The sequence below is a fragment of the Schistocerca americana genome, chromosome 2 (genome assembly GCF_021461395.2).
Source record: "Schistocerca americana isolate TAMUIC-IGC-003095 chromosome 2, iqSchAmer2.1, whole genome shotgun sequence".
In the NCBI taxonomy this organism is placed as follows: Eukaryota; Metazoa; Arthropoda; class Insecta; order Orthoptera; family Acrididae; genus Schistocerca; species Schistocerca americana.
The window spans coordinates 923,111,771-923,133,444 of NC_060120.1; the positions used below are offsets into that span (position 1 = coordinate 923,111,771).

The following is a 21,674-nucleotide window of genomic DNA, read 5'->3' on the forward strand; positions in this document are numbered from 1 at the left end:
ACGCGATCGAACCTCGGAATTGACAGTCTAGGCATGGCTGAACTACAGACACCACGAGCCGTGTATCTCCATCCTGGTGGAATGACTGGAACTGATCGGCTGTCAGACCCCGCCGTCTAATAGACGCTGCTCATGCATGGTTGTTTACAACTTTGGGCGGGTGTAGTGACATCTCTAAACAGTGAAAGGGACTGTGTCTGTGGTACAGTATCCACAGTCAAGGTCTATCTTCAGGAGTTTTTGGAACTGGGGTGTTGCAAAACTTTTTTTGATGTGTGTAATTTTGTGGCGATCGTTACAGTGAAGGACAATCAGGTTTTTTCGGGCGTGTCCCGTAGTTCATGCTCTTCGAGAGAAAACTGAAAATGACCTTAGAGAATGTCAAGACAATGGTGTTATTGCTCCTTCCTAGGATAATCAATGGGCTTCTCCCTTATTAATCTTACCAAAGCCTTTTGGAAGACTTCGTATTTGTGTTACTTTAAATCCAATGCGGATACACAAACAATGATTGATACCTTTTGTTGCCTAGCCCTGTAATGGACAGGCTGGGTGCAGGCCGCTATTTTTCAAAATTTGATTTACGCGTTGCGTATTTACAAATTCCGCTAGACGAGGAATCTCAAAAAATGGTTCAAATGGCTCTGAGCACTATGGGACTTAACATCTGCGATTATCAGTCCCCTAGAACATAGAACTACTTAAACCTAACTAACCTAAGGACATCACACACATCCATGCCCGAGACAGGATTCGAACCTGCGACCGATAGCGGTCGCGAGGTTCAAGACTGAAGCGCCTGGAACCGCTCGGCCACCACGGCCGGCGAGGAATCTCAGAAAGTGTTTGTGGTCAACACACAGTTAGCGATGGTCAAATTTTTGACCTTACCCTCTTTCAGCACTTCCGCGCCTGCCATATTTCAACGCTACTTAGAACAACTTATTGCAAGTATTTCACTCTGTTCAAGTTACTTGGACGATATTTTGGTGTCAGGACATGAATCGGAGCAACATATCAATACCCTTCGTACGCTTTTTCAACTGCTTTCAGCTGCTGATTTGAAATACCGCCTTTCTCAGACTGAAATTCAGTACGTAGGTCATGTTAACCCCATTTCCTCAAATATGCTGGGCATCCGGGACCTCCCTGCTCCTCCGAACGTGACAGAATTTCAGTCAGTTCTTCGGAAGTTGACATATTATATCCGGTTTATACCCAACGCAGTCCAGATCCCGGCTCCGTTGCATCGTCTGCGCTGGAAGAATGTGCCTTTGTTTGGATCAAAGAATGTCAGAATGTATTCCAGAAACTTAAAAATGCCTTCTTGAGCGAGAGATGCCCTGTTCATTTCGATACCGCAAACCGAATGGTTTTGGCAGTGTATGGTTCTTCGTACAGAATTGGAACTGTGCTCTTGCACAGAATTCGTTCACAGAACGTTACTGATCAAGACTCAGTGTAATTATTCCTGAATAGAGAAGGCAGTGCTCGCTATTACATGCGGCGAGACAAAGTTTCACCATTATCTGTTTGGTCGGAAGTTGTACCTACTGACGCGCCATGAGCTATTTCAGCCTTTGTCTGATCCGTACAAGTCCGTTCATCATGCACGGATCATAAACTGCAACATTGGGCGTTGTTGTTGCAACAGTATCGGTATGATATATTACAGCCGGCCGGAGTGGCCGTGCGGTTCTAGGCGCTACAGTCTGGAACCGCACGACCGCTACGGTCGCAGGATCGAATCCTGCCTCGGGCATGGATGTGTGTGACGTCGTTAGGTTAGTTAGGTTTAGGTAGTTCTAAGTTCTATGGGACTGGTGACCACAGCAGTTAAGTCCCATAGTGCTCAGAGCCATTTGAACCATTTGGTATATTATACCGGCCACCTCAAAACACGCAAATGCTGACGCCCTTCCTTGCCTTCTTGTTGGCTTGATTCTGAATTCGATGCTACTGCTGCATCTTGTTATCAGATCATTGCGCAGGACACTAATCTGTTACAGACTTTTCCACTGAACTATACGAAAACTGTGCAGGCCACAGAAGCAGACCCTGACGAACCATTTGTTGCACTGCATCCGTACTGCTTGATCTCCTCCAGTGAAAAACATTCAGAATTCTTATCTGCGCGGATATCTTGCTCGTCGGCATAGCCGCTCCGCCAGCATGGTGTGATTTCATTCCAAAATGTTTCTGGACAATCGCATGTGCCTATTAGTAAAATGATGCAAAAAGATGTGTTGCGATTGCTCCACCAAGGACATTGGGAAATAATGCGCACAAAACAGGCAGCGCGTCACCACTGTACTTGGCCGGGACACTCACATTGAAAACATGACGTCGCAGTGTCGCACTTGTGCTGGAATCCATCGGCCCCACCGCAAACGCTTTCAGCTTGGCCAATGTCACAACCTCCGTGGCAGCGAGTGACTTTGCTGGTCCCTTTTGCAACACACTTTGGTTATTCGGTAACAAATATCCGTTTGCAGTGCAAAAAAAAAAGTTCAAATGTGTGTGAAATCTTATGGGACTTAACTGCTAAGGTCATCAGTCCCTAAGCTTACACACTAATTAACTTAAATTATCCTAAGGACAAACACACACACCCATGCCCGAGGGAGGACTCCAACCTCCGCCGGGACCAGCCGCGCGGTCGATGACTGCAGCGCCCTAGCCCGCTCGGCTAATCCTGCGCGGCGTTTGTAGTGCCCATTCGAACTTCGCCACATAAGTTTTGCTTGGAACTACTGGTTCCAGTCAACGTACCACATTTTACGGCTCAGGACTTTGAACAGTTTTCTACACTCAGTGGTACCATTCACCTTATCATTGCTCCGTTTCATTATCAGTGGAACGGAGAAGCTGAACGAATTGTGCGTGCGCTCAAGCAACAGGTGAACAAACTATGTGCCTCACACACGTGGGAGCAAGCGCTGATGGTCTTCCTCGAAACGTACTTTTCACAGCCCAGTGACGGTCCGTCGCCGGTGGGGCTTCTACATGTCCGGCACCACTGCACACTGCTCCAGCTGCTGCACTTAACGCAGCGCATAGCGCCTCCCACGCTCCACAAGTATCGCTTTGCGCCTAGTGATTCTATTCTTTTCAGAGTTTTTGTCGCACAAGGCGCTGGGGGACAGGAACGTTTCATCGAAATTTGGGCGCCAACATGTACACTCCTGGAAATTGAAATAAGAACACCGTGAATTCATTGTCCCAGGAAGGGGAAACTTTATTGACACATTCCTGGGGTCAGATACATCACATGATCACACTGACAGAACCACAGGCACATAGACACAGGCAACAGAGCATGCACAATGTCGGCACTAGTACAGTGTATATCCACCTTTCGCAGCAATGCAGGCTGCTATTCTCCCATGGAGACGATCGTAGAGATGCTGGATGTAGTCCTGTGGAACGGCTTGCCATGCCATTTCCACCTGGCGCCTCAGTTGGACCAGCGTTCGTGCTGGACGTGCAGACCGCGTGAGACAACGCTTCATCCAGTCCCAAACATGCTCAATGGGGGACAGATCCGGAGATCTTGCTGGCCAGGGTAGTTGACTTACACCTTCTAGAGCACGTTGGGTGGCACGGGATACATGCGGACGTGCATTGTCCTGTTGGAACAGCAAGTTCCCTTGCCGGTCTAGGAATGGTAGAACGATGGGTTCGATGACGGTTTGGATGTACCGTGCACTATTCAGTGTCCCCTTGACGATCACCGGTGGTGTACGGCCAGTGTAGGAGATCGCTCCCCACACCATGATGCCGGGTGTTGGCCCTGTGTGCCTCGGTCGTATGCAGTCCTGATTGTGGCGCTCACCTGCACGGCGCCAAACACGCATACGACCATCATTGGCTCCAAGGCAGAAGCGACTCTCATCGCTGAAGACGACACGTCTCCATTCGTCCCTCCATTCACGCCTGTCGCGACACCCCTGGAGGCGGGCTGCACGATGTTGGGGCGTGAGCGGAAGACGGCCTAACGGTGTGCGGGACCGTAGCCCAGCTTCATGGAGACGGTTGCGAATGGTCCTCGCCGATACCCCAGGAGCAACAGTGTCCCTAATTTGCTGGGAAGTGGCGGTGCGGTCCCCTACGGCACTGCGTAGGATCCTACGGTCTTGGCGTGCATCCGTGCGTCGCTGCGGTCCGGTCCCAGGTCGACGGGCACGTGCACCTTCCGCCGACCACTGGCGACAACATCGATGTACTGTGGAGACCTCACGCCCCACGTGTTGAGCAATTCGGCGGTACGTCCACCCGGCCTCCCGCATGCCCACTATACGCCCTCGCTCAAAGTCCGTCAACTGCACATACGGTTCACGTCCACGCTGTCGCGGCATGCTACCAGTGTTAAAGACTGCGATGGAGCTCCGTATGCCACGGCAAACTGGCTGACACTGACGGCGGCGGTGCACAAATGCTGCGCAGCTAGCGCCATTCGACGGCCAACACCGCGGTTCCTGGTGTGTCCGCTGTGCCGTGCGTGTGATCATTGCTTGTACAGCCCTCTCGCAGTGTCCGGAGCAAGTATGGTGGGTCTGACACACCGGTGTCAATGTGTTCTTTTTTCCATTTCCAGGAGTGTATTTAATTCAAGGTCCTGCTGGGTTGCTGCGCCGCCATCAAAACCAGATTCGTGCTTGTCGACTGCGAGATTCTTCTACAGATTTTCTGACCCCCTGATTCGCATCCTACCGGTATCGTGAGGCTGGTGCAGCCACCTCCGGGTACTTATTCGGCACCGCCAGTGGAACCGGTGGAGCTGGACGCATTGCCTTCGCTGCCGCTGCAGCTAAACTTCGCGGTGCTCGTCCCGCCGCCCTCAGTGGTACGGGCGCCGTCATCATCGTCATTGTAGCCGTCGTCGTCATTATGCTCGAGTATAATGACTTTTATGGAGACAATAAATCTACTCTGTAGGAATCAGCATGGGTTTCGAAAAAGACGATCGTTTGAAACGCAGCTCGCGCTATTCGTCCACGAGTCTCAAACGGCCATAGACACGGGTTTCCAGGTAGATGCCGTGTTTCTAGACTTCCGCAAGGCGTTCGATACAGTTCCCCACAGTCGTTTAATGAACAAAGTGAGAGCGTATGGACTATCAGACCAATTGTCTGATTGGATTCAAGTGTTCCTAGATAACAGAACACAACATGTCATTCTCAATGGAGAGAAGTATTCCGAAGTAAGAGTGATTTCAGGTGTGCCGCAGTGGAGTGCTGTAGGACCGTTGTTATTCACGATATACATAAATGACCTTGTGGATAACATCGTAGTTCACTGAGGCTTTTTGCGGATGATGCTGTAGTATATCGAGAGGTTGAAACAATGGAAAACTGTATTGAAATGCAGGAGGATCTGCAACGAATTGACGCATGGTGCAGGGAATGGCAACTGAATCTCAATGTAGACAAGTGTAATGTGCTGCGAATACATAGAAGGAAATATCCTTTATCATTTAGCTACAATATTGCAGGTCGGCAACTGGAAGCGGTTACTTCCATAAATTGTCTGGGAGTAGGCATTAGGAGTGATTTAAAATGGAATGATCATATAAAGTTGATCGTCGGTAAAGCAGATGCCAGACTGTGATTCATTGGAAGAATCCTAAGGAAATGCAATCCGAAAACAAAGGAAGTAGGTTACAGTACGCGTGTTCGCCCACTGCTTGAATACTGCTCACCAGTGTGGGATCCGTACCAGATAGGGTAGAGAAGATCCAACGGAGTGCAGCGCGCTTCGTTACAGGATCATTTAGTAATCGCGAAAGCGTTACGGAGATGATAGATAAACTCCAGTGGAAGACTCTGCAGCAGAGACGCTCAGTAGCTCGGTACACGCTTTTGTTGAAGTCTCGAGAACATACCTTCAGCCAGGAGTCAAGCAGTATATCTCGCGAAGAGACCATGAGGATAAGATCAGAGAGATTAGAGGCCACACAGAGGCGTACCGACAATCTTTCTTTCCGCAAACAGTACGAGACTGGAATAGAAGGGAGAACCGATAGAAGTGCTCAAAGTACCCTCCGCCACACACCGTTAGGTGGCTTGCGGAGTATGGATGTAGATGTAGATGTAGATCACCCTCTCTGTTTTTCGTCGGACTGGCACAGGAAGAGGTTCAAATGGTTCAAATGGCTCTGAGCACTATGGGACTCAACTGCTGTGGTGATAAGTCCCCTAGAACTTAGAACTACTTAAACCTAACTAACCTAAGGACATCACACACAGCCATGCCCGAGGCAGGATTCGAACCTGCGACCGTAGCGGTCGTGCGGTTCCAGACTGTAGCACAGGAAGAGGGTGGGTGCCTGTTCTGGGGTTTTCCGACCGACGTTCCCCTCCGAGCGCAGGGCACATGTCGAGGAGCGACCGAGAGCTCGGTGTCAGTCCCAGTTGCGGCCCCCGGCTCCTCATGCCACCCAGTTTCCTGCCCCCCACCCCCACCCCCCCCTCACACCTGCAAGACAGAGTTCAGCTACCCTTGTCAACGCTGTCCATCGGTGGTCGGCCCCCATTTGGGTCGCAGATTTCGAGAGTACTAATAGGAAGACGACTCTTAGCTCGTGTTCAGATAGGAGTAATAGAGAGTAAAGTACACTACTGGCCATTAAAATTGCTACATCACGAAGATGACGTGACACAGACGCGAAATTTAACCGACAGGAAGAAGATGCTGTGATATGCAAATGATTAGCTTTTCAGAGCATTCACACAAGGCTGGCGCCGGTGGTGACACCTTCTACGTGCTGACATGAGGAAAATTACCAACCGATTTCTCATGCACAAACAGCAGTTGACCGGCGTTGCCTGGTGAAACGTTGTTGTGATGCCTCGTGTAAGGAGGAAAAATGCGTACCATCACGTTTCCGACTTTGACAAAGGTCGGATTCTAGCCTATCGCGATTGCGGTTTATCGTATCGCGACATTGCTGGTCGCGTTGGTCGAGATACAATGACTGTTACCAGAATATGGAATCGGTGGGTTCAGAAGGATAATACGGAACGCCGTGCTGGATCCCATGGTCGAGATCCAATGACTGTTACCAGAATATGGAAACGGTGGGTTCAGAAGGGTAATACGGAACGCTTACTGGATCCCAACGGCCTCGTATCACTAGCAGTCGAGATGACAGGCATCTTATCCGCATGGCTGTGACGGATCGTGCAGCCACGTCTCGATCCCTGAGTCCACAGATGGGGCCGTTTGCAAGACAACAACCATCTGCACGAACAGTTCGACGACGTTTGCGGCAGCATGGACCATCAGCTCGGAGACCATGGCTGAGGTTACCCTTGACGCTGCATCATAGACAGGAGCGCCTGCGATGGTGTACTCAACGACGAACCTGGGTGCACGAATGGCAAAACATCATTTTTTCGGATGAATCCAGGTTCTGTTTACAGCATCATGATGGTCGCATCCGTTCTTGGCGAGATCTCGGTGAACGCACATTGGAAGCGTGTATTCGTCAAGCCATACTGGCGTATTACCCGTAGTGATGGTATGGGGTGCCATTGATTAACGTCTCGGTCGCCTCTTATTCGCGTTGACGACACTTTGAACAGTGGACGTTACATTTCAGATGTGTTATGACCCGTGGCTCTACCCTTCATTAGATCCCTGCGAAACCCTACATTTCAGCAGGATAATGCACGACCGCATGTTGCAGGTCCTGTAGGGGCCTTTCCGGATACAGAAAATGTTCGACTGCTGCCCTGGCCAGAACATTCTCCAGATCTCTCACCAATTGAAAGCCTCATGTCAATAGTGGCCGAGCAACTGACTCGTCACAATACGCCAGTCACTACTCTTGATGAACTGTGGTATCGTGTTGAAGCTGCATGGGCAGCTGTACCTGTACACGCCATCCAAGTTCCTTTTGACTCAATGCCCAGGCGTATCAAGGCCGTTATTACGGCCAGAGGTGGCTGTTCTGGGTACTGATTTCTCAGGATCTATGCACCCAAATTGCGTGAAAATGCAATCACATGTCAGTTCTAGTATAATATATTTGTCCAATGAATACCGGTTTCTCATCTGCATTTGTTCTTGGTGTAGTAATGTTAATGGCCAGTAGTGAAATAAGTTGTCATTTCCCATTTTGTTTGGCGACGATTATTGTGAACAAGCCGATTCTAGAGTTTTCACCAAAAGAGGTGTTAATCACACAAGTCGAGTTTTTCTCCTTAGAAACGAGAAATTCATGTATGTGCAGTCTTCCCAAGAAATACATCCCTCCCATACATATGACAAATGGAATTTGTCAAATCCTTCTCGTAGCTTCAACTGCACAATGGTCTCAATCAAATTCAAAAGTAAAACATGCCAGCAGTGTTTACCTTTTTTTTAGCTTGACATTACTTACTGAGTAGTCTTGAAAATGGCCAAAATGAGTTGTTAACAATTTGCGAGGTTCTGCTCTCAGCGATCTAACTCCAAAAATATTCAGTAACGAAGTACGAAGGCTTCACAATGCAACCAAATGAAGAACAGCACGTACTTATACCTTAAAATTAGACTTGATACTTCAACTGTCTGACCCTTACACACGTCTTCCACAATGTGAAAGTAACATGCATACTATACAGCGAAAAAAATAGATTATACCACAGATAATTTATTGGGATGATCTTAACAACACAGCAACAGAGAAAGCAGTGGGGCATGGTTGTCTGGTCGCATAGCACGTACCTGTAATTCGACAGGTCGCGGGATAGAATCACAGTCGGACCACAGAGTTTTCACTCTGCGTTTTAACCTAAGTTTCACCTCTCAACGACGTGAAGAGTCAGCAGAAAAAAACACAAGGTTCTGATTCCACGATGAACTGGAGGTCATCTTTCCAAAGTTGGGTAGCTGGAGTAGGTTACAGACATGCAAGTTGCCGAAATGGCGTCTACTTGAAACACATGTACCAGGCCATTGAACCGTATGAAACTATAACAAAGTAAACGCTATATTTTCTGTTATTCGGTCACACACATTGCTTTTATTTTCCTAGTGTAGAATTACTGGAGTTACGTTATAATTAGTTTTCTTATGCTGACGTGGTGAACTAGTATATATATATATATATATATATATATATATATATATATATATATATATATATATATGCCAGCAGTAACTGATTAACACTTTAGTGAGATGGCATATATGTAGCCCAGAGTAACCTGAAAGTTTAATATAATGCAAGGCTCATTCACACAGACGGGTCGAAAGAAGTGAAAATGTGTAAACAGAATGCCGCATCAGTACCAAAAAACATGCTTGTGAGCTGCAACAGTGTCGAGATTGGTCTTGGGAAAGTGAATTTGTCATAGTATGGCATGTAGGATGTATAATTCGAGTTGTTAGAGCAGTGAAACATGTGTGGGACTAAGTTGCAGAGTAGGACACCACGCTGAAGTAAGTCAGTTCTGAAGTACCCAGTAAAACTATAGCATCTGATGATCGTTTTCATCTTCACGTAGCTGTAACGTTATCACAGCTTTGTACATGGGTTTCGCTTGAGGTTACAGAATCTGATCCACGATTCGTGCAGAAGTGCTGGAATACTCACCATTCCTCAGTTTTTAATGTCTAGAAATCATACTTCCTTCGGTCAACCACGTTCCTAGGTGCTAAGTAACGAAAATGTAGTGTTTCCAATCGAGCCCCGCTACGAATTGTGCATTAATGATTGCTGTGTTCTTGTTAAACGCTATCATTGTGAAATCAGTTTGGTATCGATTAGTACGTATGTGAACTGCAACCGCTACGTCAGAGGTATTTTTCTGCAAAACGTACCGCAACAAAAATTTACAACACAATAATTTAAGACCCATTAAGAAACAACTTGTCTTCAGCCCTTCCTTATCAGGTGATGTGCAGTAGTTTATTTGCTTGAGTGTGCATCATTACATCCAAAAATCACTGACGTTTTATTTACAATTAATGACATGATGACTCTGCAAACCACAATGAACTGCTTGGCAGAACAATGCGGGGGAAACATGAGCACTTAAATCTTTCCGTGCGACTCTGATTGCCCTTATTTCATTATGATGATAATTTCTCTCTTTATAACTGGACGCTGACATAACATTTTCAAAGCTCTAAGGCGAAAGTGAATTTCGTGAGAATATTCTGTCACAATGAAAAAGTCTTTGTTTTAATTGTAGCCACTCCAATTCGTGTATCAAATCCGTGGCCCTCTCTCCCATATTTCGCGATAATACAAAACGAGCTGCCCTCCTTTTCACCTTTTAGATGTTCTCCTTCAGTCCTTTCTGATGCAGGTCCCACACTGGATGGATATACTGAAGAAGAGAGCAGACAAGCCTAGTATGAGCAGAATCTCCTACCGAATATTGACAGGGATGTCTATGGATTCACTGCAGGGGGTGCACACAGATAGTCGTGCGGTGCACTTTTTAACACGTCTTCTGGAAACTGTCCTGAGCAGCCAATATAACAGCCGACATGCAATCGAAACATCTTAGACCTCCTGGCTAAAAAACACACAGGACCTTATGGATGTAGGAGTAAAAATGTTCAAATGTGTGTGAAATCTTATGGGACTTAACTGCTAAGGTCATCAGTCCCTAAGCTTACACACTACTTAACGATGTAGGAGTAGAAATGAGGGCCAGTGATCATCGTGTTATGATAGCAACTGTGGCTACGAAAGTTAATAAAACAGTCAAAAAGGCTAGGAGAGTATTTCTCATAGATAGAGGAGATAAGCATTGTTAGTAAGTGACTTAGAAAGTTAATTGACATCACTTATTTCCAGTAAGATGGGCGTAGAGGAATTATGGGTGAAGTTTAAGCGGATCGTAACTCGTGGTCTGGAGGATTATCTGCCCAGTTAGTGAATGAAGGACAGAAAAGACCTATCATTCGGAAAATGCTGAAGTCCAAAATGGTTCAAATGGCTCTGAGCACTATGGGACTTAACATCTAAGGTCATCAGTCCCCTAGAACTTAGAACTACTTAAACCTAACTAACCTAAGGACATCACACACATCCATGCCCGAGGCAGGATTCGAACCTGCAACCGCAGCGATCTCGCGGTTCCAGACTGAAGCGCCTAGAACCGCTCGGCCACTCCGGCCGGCAAAATGCTGAGGCAGCAGAGGCTGTTGCACTCTCGATACAAAGGAGCACGCGAAAATGACCATAAGGAGAGGTTAGTAGAGATTCATGCGTCAGCCGGTTCTAGGCGCTTCAGTCTGGAACCGCGCGAGCGCTACGGTCGCAGGTTCGAATCCTGCCTCGGGCATGGGTGTATGTGATGTCCTAGGGTTCGATAGGTTTAAGTAGTTCTAAGTTCTAGGGGACTGATGTCCTCAGATGTTAAGTCCCATAGTGCTCAGAGCCATTTGAACCATTTTTTGATTCAAGCACCTGTGAAAAGAGCAATTCCCCGAAGCGTACAACTTTTACCACCTGCATACCTTGGCAAAAGGACTGGCAGAGAAGCTACGAAAAGAAATAGCACCCCAGACCATCAGTCCTGGTTTTCGGGCTGTATGGGGGGGGGGGGGGGGGCGACAGTCAGGTTGGTATCCCGCCGCTGTTCAGGATGTCTCCAGAAACGTCTAAGCTGGTCACCGGGGCTCAGCTCCAAGCGGGACTCATCTCTGATGACAAGTCTACTCCAGCCAATGAGATTCCAGGCCAAAGACGCCCCACACGGCGGTGGGAAGCCAACTTCACTGTCGTCCACCATAGGGCCCAACAACCAGGAGTCATGGTCTGGGGCGCTATTTCTTTTTAAAGAAGGACCCCTTTGGTTGTCATCCGCGGCACCCTTACAACACAGCGGTACGTCGATGATATTGTGGTCTTACATTTCAGCAAGATAATGCCCGCCCACACTCGGTGAGAGCCTCTGCTGCTTGTCTTCCTGCCTGCCAAACCCTGCCTTGGCCAGCAAGGTCGCCGGATCTCTTCCAAATTGCGAATCTTTGGAGCGTTATGGACAGGACCCTTTGTCTCGGAATTTTGACGATATAAACCCCCAAGTGGTCAGAATTTGGCACGGTACCCCTCAGCAAGACGTCTTACAATTTTATCAGTCAATGCTAAGCGAATAGCTGCTTGGATAAGGGCCAGAAATGAACCAACGCATTATTGACTTGCTCAGTTTATGAAGCTTTTTCTTTTGAATAAATCATCCAATTTTTCTGAAGCTATAATCATTTGTTTGTCTCTGCATTACATCTAATGACGATTTCCGTCCCGTCCGGATAATTCTTTCGTGGTGCGTCTTTTTTTTCTTAGATTGTACAGTCAGTTGCTTATAATATGCTTTTGGCTGACCTTCATGGAGTCTGTCGTCATGAGGGTGACTCGGTGGCCCCTCTGCAGGAGAGCCTTTGTCAGGATGTGGAATGGCAGCTGGTGGCTGTAGGACGGTGACGGTGCGATCACCAAGATCATAGCTGCTGATGACGTGCTCACCACCGCCAGCAGCGAAAACGCGACCACTTGCAGCATGGTTCCTCCTGCAATGAACACGGTCGTCTGGTAGCAGCAAGTGAATTACCCATTTCGACGTGAGCATCGTGCTTGGAGCACGTTAGGTGTTACAATTCATTTAAAAGAACAGGCAAAAGCGAGGACCTTCTGAACCTGAACAAACACAACCTTACTGAGAAGATGGGTTAATAGAAAAAAATAGGCTAACAACAGGTGGCACATGGTCTTATAAACACTTTACCTACGCTCCATCTGTGAATGGAACAGAGAGCTATCAAACTGTTTGGTACGATAAGTACTGCCTACGACATACGAGGTGCGACAGTACAGTAATGAGACATGTGAACAAAAAAGTTGCTTACCGTTTTAGTCAAGTTTAGTGTCTTCTTCAAAGTAGTTCACTTCTGATTGCACACACTTTTTCCAGCGCTTCTGCCATTGATGGTAACATTTCTGGAACTCATCTTCTTTAATATCCTCCACGAGCCGCGTCACAGCTTTTTGGACACCTTGTGTTGTTCGAAAATGGTGTCCCTTGACCCCGCCGTTTTGACTCTTGGGAATAGAAGAAAGTCGCACGGAGCGATATCTGCTGAATAGGGTGGCTGTGGTAGTACTGAAATTTGTCTTGAGGTTAAAAATTGCTGTACTGACAGAGCAGTATAGGTTGGCGCATTATCATGATGCAGAATCCAATTATCTGCAATGTTGGCACGGACACGAAGAACTCTTTTACGAAGTCTTTCTAAAATTTCTTTGTAGTAATATTGGTTAACTGTTTGTCCAGGAGGCACCCGCTCTTTATGAACAATTCCCTTGGAATCACAGAAGCAGACAAGCATGCATTTCACTTTTGACTTTGACATGTGAACTATTCTTGGTCTGGGTGATCCCTTTGAGCAGCATTGCAAACTTTGGCGTTTTGTCTCTGGATCGTACTGCAAAAACCAACTTACATCACCAGTGATAACACGGCTCAACAATTCTGGATTGATTTCCGTTTGCTGTTACAGATCGGCTGCCACATTTTTCAGTGTTTCTCGCTGTTTCGGTGTGAGGTTTTTGGGGACCATTTTTGTACAAATCTTTCTCATACGAAGATCTTCAGTTATTATTAGACGAACCATTTCTCGATTGATGTTCAGTTCCTCTGCAATCATTTTTACGGATATTCTTCGATCAGATCATACGAGTTCACGCACCCTGACCAAGTTGACATCTGTCCGTGAGGTTGATGGTCGTCCCCTGCAGTTTTCATCTTCAACACTCGTTCCGCCTTCACTAAACATTTTATGCCAACGAAAAATTTGAGCTCTTGACATAACCTCCTCTCCAAAAGCCTTCTGAAGCTTACTCTAAGTTGCCGCGTTTTCACCCAATTTAGCGCAAAAAGAAATGGCATACCGTTGCGCAATATAATGCGGTTCCATTTCCATGACGAGAGACACAAACACATGTTAACTTATTACAGCACAACTCACAACTGAGCAGTTGCATCGATGTGCCGCTTGGACCAGAAGCAGCTTATAGACCAAGGTCAAAGATATAGTGCTTACGCAAGCCTGCAGGGTTGCCACATCTTGCAAAGAAAATCAGTCGCATTACTTTATTGTCGCACCTCGTACGTCATAGTGTCACAGAGCACAGATATAGATGTACACGTATACTGAGGCCTTACAATCCAGGAGGGAAAGCTCAGTTTGCAATAATTAATGTTAAATCTTTTTTCAGAGGCTTCGGGTCTACATCTACATGCACACTCAGCAAAACACTGTGAAGTAGAGATCAGAAACGCAGCGAGTACGAGTCTAAAGCTGAGGCTGCATTTTCATATATCTAGACGCCACTGTTACCACTCGTACTGGGCTTCCATTGTTCTGACTACAGTTCTGAGAGTATGGAGAGTCAGAACTGTGGCGCTGCTGTCGGTTCATACTAGTAGACTCGTTCTCTCTTACTGAAACACGCAGGAATGTGAGGCTAGTCGTGACTTATCGTCAGTACGGAAAATGAGTGCATAACGCTGCAGCTGTAAAGTAGCACTGACAAGGGGAAATGACCGATTGTTGGGATCAGATGACTTTTAACGGAGCTATGTCTTGTAAGGCTGTGAAGGGGCAAGACGAAAATTAATTGATGGCAAACACACAAATACAAATGTGTTCCATTAGAGAAGGAGTGATATCTAACTTCCGACTGAAAATATACTTACTTTCGTCAGATGCAAACGAGATTGTTGTAGCCTTGTTTATTCTATTTCCACCTTGAGAAAACTTGCTGTAGTGGAAATCAGTACAAAAGCATGATTCCATGACAGTAATACTACAATGACTGAAACATGTATGTATCGAATTTTCTATGAAAGTAGTAGGTACATATAAGACATAAACAATAATGACGGAACTACAGGGGTCCTTTTATAACACAAAGTAACAAAACAAGGCAATCGTATTTCTTGGAGGAAATTGGTATAAAAACACTCACTATTCCACTGTTTTATTGGATTGTTAGTACTTTCCTAATTTCCTCAAAAATTATCTTCGGCACTGATTTTGCCAGGGTTTGTAGTTCTTGGAATGAAATTGTCACCCTCCCTTCTCGTAAAGCTCATTTCAGTTTACGTATATCATCAAATGGCCTTCAATTGCGAGAAACAAGCACTGCAAGTTTTCCACAAAGATTTTCCGCACGGTTCAAATCCTTGCTATTTTCGGGCCAGGGCAAGACACTTATATTTTATCTTCAAACCACTTTCTGGTTCTATCAGAACCAAACACAGATTCATTTCTTGTTGAAACGTTAGGCTTACGTCCTCTAGGCCCTCATACACTATAATCAGTTCTGTTTCTAGCATCTCAGTGTGCACACACTCTAGTGTTCAGTTAAGCATTGTTGTGATTTATCTTTAGCTCAGAAGGTTGCCCAAATCATAGCAGTTCCACCACCAAAATTTCTCTTCATTCTCACCGCCTGACGTATTCTCAGATCATACCAATAGCACTGTAATTTATCCTGGTCATGTAAATTAATCTTCTTCTCATTACTGTTTGTCTTCAGCAAAATCCAGACTATTCTGTTTATGTATGGGTATTAATGCGTGTTTCTACTGACATGTGACAAAATCTGTAGTACAGTCTAGCAGTTACTGGTAACTGTAAATGCAAGTTGAAGAATAATGGTTTGCGGACCTTGATTAGCGCAAAAGTAACCTTTCTATGACAGCAGAGGAGGAGGTATACTTGGAAAAGGCCGGGTGATACGGGAAGAGTTCAGTTAGATTACATCATGGTCGGACAGAAATTCCGAAATCAGGTACTGGATTGTAAGGCGTATCCAGGAGCAGATATAGACTCATATCACAATATAGTAGTGATGAAGAGGTAGCTGAAGTTTGAGATATCAGTCATGAAGAATCAGTACGCAAAGAAAGTCCTAAGGAAAGATGAGAAACGCTTGAAGTTCTCTAAGGCCATTGATACAGCAATAAGGAATAGATCAGTAGGCAGTACAATTGAAGAGGAATGGACATTTCTAAAAAGGCCATCAAAGAAGTAGGAAAGAGAAACACAGGTACAAAGAAGGTACTGCGAAGAAACCATGGGTAACAGTTGATCATGAAAGGAGGAAGTACAAAACCGTTCAGGGAAACTGAAGAATACAGAAATACAAGTCGCTGAGGAATGAAATAAACAGGAAGTGGAATGAAGCTAAAACGAAATGGCTGCATGAAAAATGTGAATAAATCGAAAAAGAGAGATCGAAAGGACAGACTCAGCATACAGGAAAGCCAAAACAACTTTCGGTGACATTAAAAGCAAAGGTGGTAACATTAAGAATGCACCGGGAATTGCACTGTTACATGCAAAGCAGAGAGCAGATAGGTGGAGAGAATATTATATTGAAAGCCTCTATGAAGGGGAAGATTTGTCTGATGTGATAAAAGAAGAAACAGGAGTCGATTTAGAAGAGATAGGGGATGCAGTATTAGAATCAGAATTTAAAAGACGTTGGAGAACGAAAGAATAAATAAGGCAGAAGGGATAGAAAACATTCCAGCAGAATTTCTAAAATCATTGGGGGAAGTGGCAACATAACGAGTCTTCATGTTAGTGTGTAGAGTGTATGGGTCTGGGGACATACCATCTGACTTTCGGAAACATATTGTCCACACAATTCGGAAAACTGCAAGAGCTGACGAGTGCGAGAATTATTGCACAATCATCTTAACAGCTCTTGCATCCAAGTTTCTGACAAGAATAATATACAGGGTGAAAATTATTTAAACTGACAAACTCTGGAGGTTGTAGGGGACATCAAAACAAATACTTTTCCCTAATGTCATTTCTTCCTATGAGGATTATTTAAACTGGTCGCCGTATTACGATCTTCAGTTGTAGGCAACTGCTGTCCAACAGCGTGGTAGTGCATTGTCTCTGTTTACTAATGGAGCGATACACCTGGAGTGAGTACGCTGATATGGTTGGTACGTACTACGTAGCGCACCACAGCGGACCAGCTGCACAGCGGGTTTATCAACAACAATATCCTAATCGCCGTATGCGCATCATACGACCTTTGCTGCGTGTACCAACGTCTGCGTGAGACCGGGTCATTTAACAGATTACCTGGACAGGGACACCGTCGCTCGGTAAGAACGTTGCAATTTGAGGAAGCTGTCCTGCAGAATGTGGAGCGGGATCCTTCAATCAGCACTCGTGCAATTTCACGTAACATAGGGACGAATCAGACGAATGTAAGAACAGTCCTTCGAGAGCAATTGTTACGTCCATTTCGCTTACAGCGTGTCCACAACCCAGAACCAGCTGATTATCCACCCAGAGCACAGTTTTCGCAGTGGTATCTGGAAAAGTGTGAAATGCATCCTACATTTCCATCCTCTGTGTTGTTTACCGACGAAGCAATGTTCGGGCGTGATGGAGTCTTCAACATGCACAATTCGCATGTTTGGAGTGAGGATAACCCACATGCCACAGTTACTAGCGCTCATTAAGTGCGGTTCTTCGTTAATGTGTGGGTCGATGTTGTTGGGGACTGTTTAATTGGGCCGTATCTGCTACCTAGGCCATTAAATGGCAGTCACTATTACAATTTTCTTGCCAGAGCATTGCCAGAATTGCTGGAAGACATTCCGCTCCCTACAGGACAACGCATTTGGTTTCAACATGACGGGGCGCTGGCACATTTCAGTCGTCGTGTGCGTCGATTCCCGGACCGACGGTTCTCTGAAACGTGGACTGGCAGAGGTGGTCCTGTACCATGGCCTGCACGATCCCCAGATTTGTCCCCTCTGTACTTTTTTGTGTGGGGAGAGATGCGCAACCATTTTTTTACGCAACTCCTGCTGCATCAGAAGAGGATCTGGTTGCCCGGATAGTAGCAGCAGCAGGAACAATTCAGGATACTCCTGGGGTTTTTGCCCGTGTCAGATAGAACTTGATCTGACGGTGTAACCTTTGTTTACGTGTCAATGGAGGCAGTTTTGAAAATCTACTGTAACTTAAATTGGGTTGTGTTAATGTGTTATCTCTTGAGCATAAAAAATGGAAAAATGTTTGTTGGTTTAATTAATTTGCCACCAGAGAAATCTTTCGTCTACCGGTCTAAATACTCCTCATAGGAAAAAATGACATTAGGAAAAAATATTTGCTTTGATGTTCCCTACAACCTCCCAGAGTTTGTCGGTTTAAATACTTTTCACCTTGTACAGAAGAATGGAAAGAAATTAGGGGATGTGCTAGATGACGATCAGATTGGCTTTAGAAAACGTAAAGGCATGAGAGAGACAATTCTGATGTTGCGGTTGATAATGGAAGAAATACTAAAGAAAAATCAAGACACATTCGTAGGATTTGTTGACCCGAAAGAGCGTTCGACAATGTAAAATAGCGGAAGATGTTCAAAATTCTGAGGAGCAGAGGGGTAAGCTATAGGGAAATACGGGTAATACACAATATGTGCAATCGCCAAGAGCAGACGACCAAAAACGAAGCGTTCACATTAAGAAGGATGTAAGAGAGGGATGTAGTCTTTCGTCCATACTGTTCAATCTGTACATCGAAGAAGCAATGACGGAAATGAAACAAAGGTTCAGGAGTGGAATTGAAATTCATGGGGAAAGGATATCAGTGATACGATTGTTATCCTAAGTAAAAGCAAAGAAGAATTAGATGATCTGCTGAGTGGAATGAACAATCTAACGAGTACAGAAAATTGACAGAATAAATCAAAGAAAGACGAAAGTAATGAGAAGTAGTAGAAGTGAGAAATGCGAGAAACTTAACATCAGGATCGGCGAAGCAGATGAAGTTGAGGAATTCTGCTACCTAGGCAGTAAAATAATCAATGACGGACGGAGCAAGGAGGACATCAAAAGCAGGCTAGCAATGGCAAAAAGGGCGTTCGGGTAGGGTACACCTAATTACACACGAAATCGGTGAGCAAATCAGTACGGTCATGTTCAATCTATAGCATCCGTGCAGGTTACATTTTTATTTGAACGATAGTTGAGGGTACCGCGAACGCGCGACACAGCTTAATTTGGAAAAGCAATATAGCAACGACCAACTTAGTGCCAAGATGGGATTAAATTCAGTATGGTAACATGAGTGTGGCTGGGTCCAACCGTTGTTAGAAAGTGTGTTGCTAACGAACGCAATAAACTAAGTAAGTGGTATGAGCTGTTATTTTTTGCAAAACAACGTTTTACTCTTAAAATTGAAGAACTTCTATATTCGTAAAGGAAAGAGGCACGTCTTCGTTCCGGGAAACATTATCAGGTTTCGCAAGGAGCGTGTTCTCTCTCTTAATTATGCCTTTTCCATGTCCGACCCCAACAAAGAAAACTGTTTCAAGAAAGAATCAGCAAGATATAGTGGGGAAGAGGTTGCACACTTCGAGGATACTGTAGTAGCAATACAGAGTAATTTAATGTCATCACGTTTTGGAACGGACCACTGCTATTAAAGTGTTAAATACTCCTTTCAATGACGATACTTTTCCAGCAACGTCAACTACTGGTCTAAAGAGTAGATTATTTGACAAAACGACACGTGAGTTTGCGGAAATGTATTCGAAGCCAATTCATTAGGATGTAGTATGTATCGTTAGTGCTGATGTTCTACAGTAATCAGTATAATTAGTAACTTAGCGAGTAGCACTGGTTGCAATCTGATGCTTCTATAGCATAATAAACACTTGACAAAAAAAAAAAATCTGGTGCAGATGTTTACGTGTAGGTCGTACTGCAGAGCTGGCCACGGTGGATGAGCGGTTCTAGGCGCTTCAGTCCGGAACCACGCGACTGCTACGGTCGCAGGTTCGAATCCTGCCTTGGGCATGGATGTGTGTGATGTCCTTAGGTTAGTTAGGTTTAAGTAGTTCTAAGTTCTAGAGGACTGATGACCTCAGAGGTTAAGTCCCATAGTGCTCAGAGCCACGTCGTACGGCAGAAAAACGCAGTGGACCAGTTACGGCCAAACATGTCGTACAGGTACTTGAGAAAAAATATGTGTAAATATACGACACTCGTATACCCCCACGAAGGATATACCTTGCCGTGGTGGGTCGGTATGTGTACCTGTGCAATACAGATAACCGTGCTGAAGGTACAGCCACATCGCAGGGGTAACTGTGGCAAGGCCAGACTAACATAAGGGACCTCAAGAGGGGCTGAAGGGTTTTCCTTGGAGAGAGAATCTGGATTATTGATTGATGTGGCCTTGTAGCATTTGCCAACATGGCCTTATTTCCTAGTACTGCGAACGACTGAAAGCAACGAGAAACTGCAGCCGTTACAATTCTCCCTCAGGAGTATGATTGTATCCTCGAGGCTGAAACGTTTCGGAGGTAAAATAGTCCCCCATTCGAATCTGTGGGCGATGACTATGTGGGGAGATGTTGTCATCAGGAAAACGAAATTGCCGCTCTCCTGGTCGAAGAGAGGTAGGTTAGACCCATTAAAGGTGTAGGTATGAGTTTAAAAGGAAAAAAGATAGTTTAAAAATGATATAGTGGGAATTAGTATAGGATGGTGGCAGGAAGAACAGCACTTCTGATTACGTCAGCACAGGATTATCGGAAAGAGCAAATTAATTAATGAAAAAGCAAATAGGAATTAAAGTAAACTACTGTGAACAGCATAGTGAACGAATTATAGTACCAGAGACTGACACAAAGCCAACATTCACCATAGTAGTATACGTTCATAAGCCTACTCACTCCGAAGATAATGATGAGATTGAAACAATGCATGAAGCGATGACGGAAATTATACTGTAGGACATCGTGGTCCCCTGACTTTCATTGCTTACATATTCCGCCCTCACAATCATATTCTGCACATCAGGACGCTTCATTCGAACCCAAACTCGATAAGATAAAGCCAGTGTTGTGTGAATTCATGTAAACGATATGCAAATAACTAATAAATCGCAACTGCGCACCGTGGTTGAAATATTAAGGCTGGCGTACACACATACATTCCAGACATGACGGCCACAGGAGCTTTTAGTTCGAGAGAGGCAACCGCACGCCAGTTTCACAGATTTTCACAGGGAGACAGCAAACGCCAAACGCTGATACCACAGATTTCCGGATTGGTCGCCTTAAACGAAACGTCATTCTCCAGTTTTAGAACAGCAATGCTGATTAGCAGATGATATTTCTGACGCCTTGAGCTGAAGGAGTAATGGAAGAGATATCTGGCGTGGAGAGGCGCCGCTCCACTGTCGCTCTTGGAGCGAGGAACAAGTCTCTCCTCAGTACTTCACTGGGAGAGCACCTCTGTCGAGAGCGAATCGAAGTGCGACTCTCTATATTGAGTCCTTGCGATTAAGTATTGTTCAATGTGTTGGCTGACACACTTATTGTGTGGTGTGAATGGAGAGAGTTCTAGTTAAACGCCTGCGAGCGAATTTTTGAGTGGCATCGTGGTGGACTGGTTATCTGACTGGTGTACCATGCCAATAGTTAGACGAGGGGCGAATAGGAATCCTTGACTTCATCAAGGCGTAGGGAGTGTTTGATTGGCGAAGGTCAATCCAGATAGAATGAGAGTTATCTTATTTGTCAGCAGCGAGCAGCGCAGACAGCAGTCATCGCAGCTTATGGTATTGTGCGCTACAGCTATTGCTAGCCCCATATTTCCTCCACAACAGTACACTTC

At 45.5% G+C, this 21,674-nt stretch overlaps 1 protein-coding gene across 1 annotated transcript in view; it reads right to left on the reverse strand.

Annotated features, from left to right (window-relative positions):
* Positions 1 to 21,674, reverse strand: part of LOC124596218 (UDP-glucosyltransferase 2-like) — a 92,415-nt gene that overhangs the window by 47,675 nt on the left and 23,066 nt on the right. Inside the window, exon 2 of the mRNA XM_047135273.1 lies at positions 12,332 to 12,516. Within this exon, the coding sequence (XP_046991229.1) occupies positions 12,332 to 12,508 (177 nt within the window). The 5' untranslated portion in view covers positions 12,509 to 12,516. The remainder of the gene's footprint in view (positions 1 to 12,331; positions 12,517 to 21,674) is intronic.